Below are 9,051 nucleotides of genomic sequence, written 5' to 3'. Positions count from 1 at the left end.
TGCTCCCGCTTTCCCTGGCACCAAGCCTTGCCTGGAGACATGGCCAGCAGCCCCGCTATGTCCCAGGGCTCTGGGGCAGCCACTTGCCAGGGTACCTGGACCCGGGATGCTGCAGTGCCCCATGCCCGTGGGGCAGTGGGCGGTGTGTGTTGGGAGGTCTGTGCCAACACGCTGTATGCATTCCCCACAGGACGCCTGACCTTTGGCCTGGGACAGCCCGGCGCTATGGCAGACCCCCCTGGCTGCTGCCATCCCTGTGCCACCTGCCTGCTCTGCCTCTACAGCTGCCAGTGGATCACTGCCAAGAAGGAGAAGAGGAAGGGCCTGAGAACCACCAAGGTGATACCATGGGTGATCCTGAGCTGGGGCTGGCCAGCCCCTGCATGGGAGGCTCAGAGTGGTGGCTGGGGTGGGGAAGACTCTGGCTGGGCGGCTCAGCCCAGACACTGGGCTGCTGACCCCTTGCCACTGGTCCTGCTCCCCCAGGTTGAGCCCCAAGAGAGCTGGGGTGCTACCTGGCATCCTCTCTGTCCAGGCACTGCCCTAGCCTGGAGCAGTGAGAAGGTGAGAGGGTGAGCTGTCTGTTCCTGCTGGGTGACAAGAAGGGTAGAGCAGCATGCTGGCAGTAGCAAGGCTGAGCCGTGGCTGTCCCCTGCCTGGCCAAGCACGTGTCTGCGGCAGGGCTTGCGCGTGCCTGGAGCAGAGCGCCGCACTCCCCGAGGGCTGAGCGTGGCGGGCAGGTCTCGGAGCACTGAGTGCCTGGCAAGGCACGTGGGAGGCGTGGTTCCTGGGCTGGGTGCAGCATCCGCCGATGGGGTGCTGGAAGGGGGTGTCCCCGGCAATTTGTAACCTGGGAGGGGTGAGGCCCTGGGATTCTCTGAGGTCTCCAACTCCCATGGGAGCGGCTGTGCTGCTGCTTGTCCCGTCTTGCCTGGAATGTATGAGCTTGTCTGGACTGCCGGGTGTCCCGTTCAGCACCTGTGTCACCCCTCACCTCCCTGTGTACACGGGGTTAGGGACCCTGAAACTGGACCTGGCTTTGGGTGGGCAAGCAGGAGCAGTCTGCAGGCTCACCACTGCAATGGCAGCTCTGAGGCACAGCACTCCTCCCTGCCCAGCCCACAGATCACCCAGCCGGAAGCGAATAGGACCTGGCTCCTGGCCCCTTCCCATGTCCAAAGTCCCAGCCTGCTCCCAGGGGCTGCTGCATGGGAAAGGAGGCAGTCCTGCCACAGGGGCTGTCCTCCCCAGCCTGGTATAGGCAGCTTTTTAGCTTTGTAGGAGATGCTGGTCCATCCTCCTGTAGCATGGGTCCAGCCAAAAGAGCTCTCCTGGGGAGCTCTGTTCCCTCTCCGTGGGGCAGCTCAGTGCCTGGACCCATGAGCACCACGCTGCTGCAGGCTGGGTGCTCCCCAGGGGTCTCAGCAACCTGGCCAGGGGTTAGGTGCCCTGCAGGTGTGTGCATAGCTGTCATCTCTGGTTTTCAGTGCGACTGCAGCTGGTTCCTTTTCCTCTTCTGTGTCTTCCTTTTCACACTGGTGTGGCTCTACTTCGCCATCATCATCCTCAATGATTTCCACAACTTCAATGAGTAAGTAGGATCCCACGTCCAGCCTTGCTCCCGTGTCCCCCCTGCCACTCTGACCATTCCCCTTTGCTGGCAGGTTCATCTTCAAGCAGAGGAAGTTGTGGCTAGACTGGTCCCTGGTCCTGCTCATAGCTACAGCCGTGCTGATCACCTACTCGGCTGTGCTGCTGGTGAGCCCCACTGATCACACCTGGGCTAGTGGGGGTACAGAGCTGTGCTGAACACAGGCTGGCTGCCGTGCCCTGTGCAGAGTCAGGTGGAGCATGCAGCATTCAGCCTGCTGGAGCTGTGTCAGCCTGAGCATGGCCAGAGACCCTGCCTGTGTCAGGGGGCCAGAGCTCCTGTGGCTGAGTCCTGTGCCCTTAGAGGGCTGAGGAGTGGGGTACAACCCAGCTCTGACACCTCCTTGTTCTTCTCACAGGTCCTTGCTTTGTGCTTGCAGCTCTGCGGCCAGCCCTTGAAGCTACACTGGCTGCACAAGGTGAGAGACTGGCAGTGCAGGGAGATGGTGCCTGCCCTGCTGCCCTTGCACCTTGGGAAGCTGTGACCAGCCTACTGGGGCTGCATACAGCTGCTGTGACCCCACTGAGTGGCTGTGTGTCCCCGCTGAGCTGGGCTGCAGCTCTTAGTCCCCCAGCCACACATCTCTGGGATGGGAATATTTCCCTTGCTCAAAGCATGGGGTACAGAGCTCAGCTGCAAACCCAGATGGGGAAAGTGGGGTCTCAGGACTTGCAGGGGCTGAGGAGGAAGGGATGCCTGCCCTGCCAGGGCACAGCCCAGCTGGCCTGCAGGATGCTGTGTACTCCCCTAACTGCCCTGTGTCCTGCCCCACAGACCCTGCTGATCTTAACTGCCCTGGTGGTGGCTGCAGCCTTCACAGGGCTGGGAATAAAGTGGGCGGAGGAGTGGAGAAGTGCACATATCTCTCTGCAGGTGAGTCACCTCGATACCAGAGACTCCTCTGCTGTACCCAGTACCTGGCCTGTGGGGATGAACTGAAGGGTGGTGACTGCAGCCCCCAGCATGGCTGTGTGCCATGGAGGTTAACTCCCTGCCCTTGACTTCTGCTGCCTGGCCAGGCAACATGCTCCTCCTGCTCTTGCAGTCCTGCCTGGAGCAGCTGCAGTCAGGGTGATGAACGGTGGCTGGAGTCTGTTCAGTCCCCCCAGGAGCCTGTCCTTCCCTCCCTGGCACTGTGGCTCTTCCGGCAGTGCTGGCTGCAGTGGCAGATCTCTGACATTGGAGCATGTGGATTTTGGGGGGACAGGGGTTGGGCTGGTGCTGGCTGACACCCTGCCTTTGCCTCCCCAGGCAACAGGTCCCTTCCTGCACATTGGAATCGTAGGGGGAATGACGCTTCTTGCCTGGCCTCTGGCCAGCTTCATCTACCGCACCTGCAACACAGGTAATCCCCCTCCAAGGTCTCCACCTACTCCCTCAGCTGGTGCCCTGCTCCCTACCACCCAACCGAGCAGCACTGGTCGCAAGTGGTGCACAAGGAGCGTTAGCGCAGTGAGAACAGATCCTCAGAACTCAGTCTGGTAGTAAAGCCTGCTCTTGGTTGCTCCTTCTCATGCCCAGCCCTTGGTGCAGCTTCAGCCCCCACTGCTTTGCAGCTGAAGGAGGGCTATGAATGGCAGATTGAGTCCTGCAGAAGTGCTGGGTTGGGGTGCAAGGACATGTGGGCCAAGAATAAATCTGCAGTGTTCCTGAGGCTGGGGATGCAATGCCTGACCTAGGGCAACCATAAGTTCATCTGCTTTTGCAGGTGAAGCAGCCTTGGCTTATTCCTAACAGCCTGCAAAATACTTCCTCTGTACCCCTCCTCTCTATCTTCTTTGTCTCTGCCTGCAGGTCTCAAGGTATTTCTGCTGCTTGTGTACTGCACAGTGATGATCGCGCTGTATCTGTCTCCCCTGGGAATCACCTCCCCTTGCATCATGGAGGAGAACCAGCTGCCCCCCAAGCCAGCCCTGGTTGGCCACCGAGGAGCCCCCATGGTGAGTGACCAGCACCAGCAATGTACTGGCGCAGTGGTCAGGGTGGATGGAACAGGCTGCTCCACCAGCAAAAGCCAGTTTGTGCCTAGCCATGTGGCACCGGCATCAGACCCTTGCTGCTGCAGGCCTGGATGAGCTCTGGCCAGCCCAGTAGAGAGGGGTCCCCACACCAGCCAGGGCAGCACAGGGCTGGAGGATGGGTGAGCGCAGAGTGAGGAGGGTGGGTGCAGCAGCCGCAGGCAGAGCTGCTTGCTGAGCGCTGCTGGACCAGGAGCAGGCGACTCTCAGCAGAAAGCCTGGCTGTGTAGTGTGGGCTGGGAAGCAGGGACTAGGCAGGTTCTGGCCCTTTTCCATCCCCCACCCTACCTAGGTGGTTGCCCTACAGCCCAGCCAAGCTGCTGGGTGCAGCCAGGCAGGGTGAGTGCCTGCCTCCTGCTCCTTCGTGCCCCTGCCCTCTGCAATAACATTGTTCCTTTTCCAGCTGGCCCCCGAAAACACCCTCATGTCACTGCACAAGGCGGTGGACTGTGATGTGCAAGTCTTTGAGACAGACGTCATGGTGAGGTAAAGGGGCAGCAGGGATTCGGAGGGAGGAAGGGGCCTGTGTATTCTGGGATGTCACCTCCCACATGGGGCATTCTGGAACACACCTGAAAGACTGATATAGCCTGCATTTGGAGGCAGCCCTGTTCAAAGGACTCTGCCATTCCCACCTTCCCAGTATGGGACTGGTTCCAGCTTGGTGTCCCAATGATCTGGGAGAGGTACTGGGTTTCTGTCCTCCCCATGCAGGTTGCCTTCCAGGGCATTAGGAGGTAGGCACCATCAGGGGAGGGGCACTGCTTGAAAAGCAGACCCCGGCTCTAGTTCATCTCGTGCAATCCTGCTATGGGGACAGCTATTGCAGTGAGCAAGGAACTACTTGGTTCCTGGCTTGGTCTCTAGGTGCTCTGTGCTTTCCGGACACCCACCTTTTTGTGTAGAGGGCTACAAGTAGGCATAAGGGTGGGGGTTACTCTAGCAGGGTGGCTGGAAGGGTGCAGAAATGCTAGGGCAGGGATAGGAGACAAACAGCTTGCAACACAGAGCTTCCCTCTCTGCTCCTTCGCCAGTGCTGATGGGGTCCCATTCCTCATGCATGACGAGGAACTCACCAGGACCACCAACGTCGAGGCTGTGTTCCCTGAGAGGGCTGCCCTGAACAGCACCGCCTTCAACTGGACAGACCTCCAGCAGCTGGATGCTGGCAGCTGGTTCCTGGAGGTCAGGATGCCCCTGGGGTAGCTGGTCAGGCATTTGTGGGTGAAGCATGAGCCCTGCCCTGGGGAAGGTTCTCTCTGCAGCACTGGTTCTGGCAGACACCTGCGCAGGGTGCAGAAGCAATTCCACGCCTGCACGAATCCCTTGGGTGCGGTTACGCCCCAAGCTGGGGTTTGTTCTGACTCCTCAGCTGAGTCACAGAGGAGGCTGGTTTGAGGGGAGATGTCTCATGCATTTGCTCTGAGCTGCACAGCCTGCCTGGGCTTGGAGGCAGCTGTGGCAAGGCTCTTCCCAAAAGGTGACTAACCAACTGCTGAGCTGCTCTGAATGCCCACAGGTGTTGGGGCTGCTTGAATTGTGCTGTTAGTGGGGAGAAGGGTAGAGGTGACCCATGGATGTGCAGGGGAAGGATCCCTGTGCCTGTCTGCACTGGAGAGCATGTGGAGAGGCCAGTGTAGGAAACCGAGAGCCAGAGACAGGCACCAGTTTGGGAGGTGGAAGCTTACAGGAGGGTCTGCCTATGATGACTAACTCTCTCTCACCCTTGCAGCGGAGGCCATTTCCCACTGTGCAGAGTCTTTCTGCTGGCGATCGCTATCAGGCAACTAAACAGAGGATCCCATCCCTGGAACAGGCGCTAGAGGCAGCCAAGCAGAGCAATATCTCCATCATGTTCGACCTCCGGCCTGAGAACCACAGTGACTACCAGAGCTTTGTCAATGCCACCCTGGAAGTGATCTTACAGTCAGGCATCCCACTACAGCAGGTGAGCTGGCCACCGCCCCACCACTGCTGGGCCCTGCTGTCACACCCTTACTGTGGTGGGAGCTGCCCTGCCAATCTTACCGAGCATCCTTGCCACACCATACACCACATCCCCATATGTGATCCCTGCTGGGGAAACCTGTCCAGGCATGGGGTTCTGTAGCTGGGAGAAATTGCCAATAATTAGGGGGTTAATACCTACAGCTTCAGACCCCTCCAAATACTCTGGTTCCCCAGCACTGGCCACCCTGGTGTGTAAACAATGACTCAGTCTAGGGAGGGGACCAACAGTGCTAGCAAGAGCAGGAAAACAATGCTTAGGCTTCCACCTCCCCGCGCTGCGCCACACCTCTCCCTGCAGCTCTTGGACTCCTGCTGCAACCTCCTGTGTTGCCTTTGCACTTCATCCAACCTCTGCAGCACAGGACTTGTGCTGCCCTGAGGGGATGAATTAGCACCCAAATTGCTTTCCATTCTTGGCTTTTTGGGAATGCAGAGCAGGAGGGGACACAGTGAAGACTTGTACTGTAGTGCTGATCCAAGGTGCATTCTTGCTGCAGAGTTGGGGCCAAAAGGATGCACTGCTTGATCCATTCAGGGACCCAAAAAGGACATAACTGCTGCAGATTTCTTAGGCTGGAACTACTTTCTCCCCTCAGTGGGGTCTGTTGTGCTTACTCCTTGGCTGGGACAAGCTCTTAGAAGACTGTCCTGGCTGAGATCCTCATGGAGGAGCTGAATGTGGAGAGGGGGGCAGGAAGCAGCTGTCTGAGCAGGCCATGTGTGCCTGGACCTGCAAGGGAATATTGGAAGAGAGCAAGCTCTCTGGAGCACCTCTCCTCTGCGTGTTCTGTCTGGCTCTTGCCTAGGTCCTCTGGCTGCCGGATGGGTTCAGGGAACAGGTCAAAGAGCAAGCCCCAGGTGTTCAGCAAGTTTATGGCCGGAAGAGACTCCAGAATGAGAAGGAGCCACTGCTGCATGTCAATCTGCCCTACCAGGACATGAGCTCTGAGGAGATCAGGTGAGAGCCCTGTGCCCAGGAGCCTGGGAGCTGTGGGCTGTGGGGCCTGGACATTGTCCCAGCTCTGTCCCAGGGGCCCGCAGAGGTGAGGGCCAGCTGAGGCTGAGTGCTGGCGCACTGCTGGGAAAGGCAGGGTGTGTGCTACAGCCCTTGCGGACAAGCATGCCTTATCAGGCGGGGCTGGTGCAGGGGATGGAGCTGGCTGCAGTCCTCTGCCTTGCCAGCAAATCTGCCCTGGGTCTGGCTCTCTAGACAGTTGCTCCATGTGGCTGCAAATGCTGGATCACATCCCAGACATACAGTCTTCTCTGGCTGTACACTGAGTGTGCCAGCACCCTGCTGTCTGCTGCTCTGACCACGGCTGTCCCTATGCAGGCAGTACCGCCAGGACAATATCTCTGTCAACTTGTACGTGGTGAACCAGCCCTGGCTTTTCTCTGTGCTGTGGTGCTCTGGGGTGAGCTCTGTCACCACCAATGCCTGCCAGGTGCTGAAGGACATGAAACACCCCATCTGGCTGCTTGTAAGTGACTCCTCCATCCTTCACTCTGCCCCACAGCCCTGTGCCTCAGGCACTTGTGGGTCCCTTTCTCCAGCGGCCCTGGGCAGCCAGCTGCCTGGAGGGTGGCTTTTACTCAGTGCTGTGCTGGCATGGGAACATGTGACCCTGCAGAAGGGACTGCTGGCACAGCAGGCTGCGCTGTGCCACCAGCACACCACCCCTGGCTGGTGTTCATGGCTTGCCTTGTTGCCTTGCAGCCCAGCAGCACGTACCTCATGGTCTGGATTGTTGTAGACTGCGCTTCCTTCCTTGCCATCCTCTGGGCGTTCCTCTTGCTGAAGTACGTTTGATCCCTTTCCCCCAACAGGTCTGTTGGGGGTCCTCTGGGTGGCTGGTACATACCCAAACCCGGCTGTATCTGCCGGCACCCCTCTCTGGACTCAGATCCTTGGGGGGTCCTCTGCTGTTTGGCTAAGTGAGACAGCAGTGTGTGGAGGCAGCTTTTATCACCAGGCTGCAGCTAAAAATCTGGTTTGACCCTTCCTCAAGCTGCTGGATGCCTTAGTTCACACTTACTAGCTTGCTCTGCACCCCAGGGCTTGGTGGGCTGAGGCTGGGGGACCTTGGTCCTGCTCCTTTACCAGTGCTGCAGGCACTGAGAGCAGATCCCTTGTGGGACTGTGCGTCCTGTGGGGCCCCGCAGTCTCCAGCTGGGAGCTCGGGGGAGGGAAACGCGAGGCCAGACTGACATGCTAACATCGATCCTATTCCATCTCCTAGGAAATGCTCCCAGAGAAGACGGCCAGCGGGTAAGTGTGCATGGATGTAAGCTCCCCTCCCTCAGAGCCAGGCTGTGCCTGCGGGAGTCTCCCTGGCAGGCAGGCAGTTTTCTCCAGCCGAACATGACAGAGCAGTTTGGAATGGCTGGGGGAGGGAAGGGAATCCCAGCCCAGGGAGTTCCTGTCCTGCCTTTAGCAAACAGCCATGTGGGACAGTGCTGGGGAATCCCACATTCCCCAAGTCTCCTCAAACCTGCTTTTCAGGCTGCTCCGCCTGTTGCTGCGGGATGGTGGCTGCCTGCAATGACTGTTTTTTCTCTCTGTCTCCCCAGAGTCCGAGACGGATGTGCTGCTCACAAAGATCAACAGCTTGATGCAAGAGTGACCCCTCCGGCCTGCATCAGCCATGGGGAGGGGCATCCAGAGCCCTGCACAGCTCAAGTGGGGAGCACTCCTCAGGGCAGCTTCGAGGCTCCTTTCCTTTGCAGACTCCTTCCTGAGCTTCCCATCCCTCATAGCCTTCCTGGCTCCTTGCATGGTGCACAACTGCCCTCAGCTGAAAAGACCTGGAACTGGGTTCCCAGTTCCCACTAGCAGCAAGGAACCGGAGCCTTTGCAGGGGTTTCCTGGGGTTGGCTTGTGCCTGGGGGCTGAGTATTTATGCAGTGGTGCTGGGGCTAAGACCTCTGCCCTGGGGTTTGGAGACTAGTGGGGGTTTGAGTTGCTGTTTGGTGCAGGGAAAGGGCAGCCTCTGGCTGTCATCGCCAGCCACTGAAGTGCTGCTGCCCTGCGGGCTGCCCTTGCCCCATGGCTTGAGGAGTAGGAAGGGGGATGCAGGGGGATGGCTTTTCACAAGATGGAGGGGGAGCTGAGCTCTTCCCACCCCCATGCTGGACACAAGTCCTGCCCCTGCTGCTGCTGGCTTCATGCTTGCGGGCACCCCATGCAGTTGTTAGTGCCTGATGCTCTGGGGGGAAAGGGAGCAGGGGCTGGGGGTAGAGGGTGTCTGGGTCTGGCAGGACAACGGTCATACTCCTGCTGCTGCCAGGCTACAGAGGTGTGCGAGGGAGAGGAGCGGTGGGACTCAGCGTTGGTCACTTTGCATCTGGGCCTTGAACTTGGAAAGGAGGATC

The 9,051-nt window shown here is 59.0% G+C and overlaps 1 protein-coding gene across 1 annotated transcript; it reads left to right on the top strand.

The window, feature by feature from the left end:
* The first annotated feature begins 225 nt into the window (after nt 1–225).
* Nucleotides 226–8,303, top strand: GDPD2 (glycerophosphodiester phosphodiesterase domain containing 2). The gene is made up of 15 exons (XM_009584221.1): nt 226–339; nt 1,488–1,591; nt 1,665–1,758; nt 2,010–2,069; nt 2,426–2,524; nt 2,903–2,996; nt 3,446–3,591; nt 4,073–4,155; nt 4,704–4,854; nt 5,402–5,617; nt 6,486–6,637; nt 7,013–7,160; nt 7,397–7,479; nt 7,920–7,948; nt 8,251–8,303. Exons 1-15 carry the CDS (start codon nt 226–228, stop codon nt 8,301–8,303), a joined length of 1,626 nt encoding a protein of 541 aa, XP_009582516.1.
* The last annotated feature ends 748 nt before the right edge of the window (nt 8,304–9,051 follow it).

This window comes from Fulmarus glacialis, unplaced genomic scaffold, assembly GCF_000690835.1.
Source record: "Fulmarus glacialis isolate BGI_N327 unplaced genomic scaffold, ASM69083v1 scaffold22218, whole genome shotgun sequence".
Taxonomy (NCBI): Eukaryota; Metazoa; Chordata; class Aves; order Procellariiformes; family Procellariidae; genus Fulmarus; species Fulmarus glacialis.
The sequence above is the reverse complement of the archived record's forward strand: the minus strand, read 5'-3'. Positions and strand labels throughout refer to the sequence as shown.

Bases quoted from the DNA above. Each gene is read 5' to 3' on its own strand.
- GDPD2 (XM_009584221.1), top strand. From the start codon at position 226: ATGGCAGACCCCCCTGGCTGCTGCCATCCCTGTGCCACCTGCCTGCTC. The intron at 2,070-2,425 runs GTGAGAGACTGG...CCTGCCCCACAG, and splicing joins AGCTACACTGGCTGCACAAG to ACCCTGCTGATCTTAACTGC. The intron at 4,855-5,401 runs GTCAGGATGCCC...TCACCCTTGCAG, and splicing joins CTGGCAGCTGGTTCCTGGAG to CGGAGGCCATTTCCCACTGT.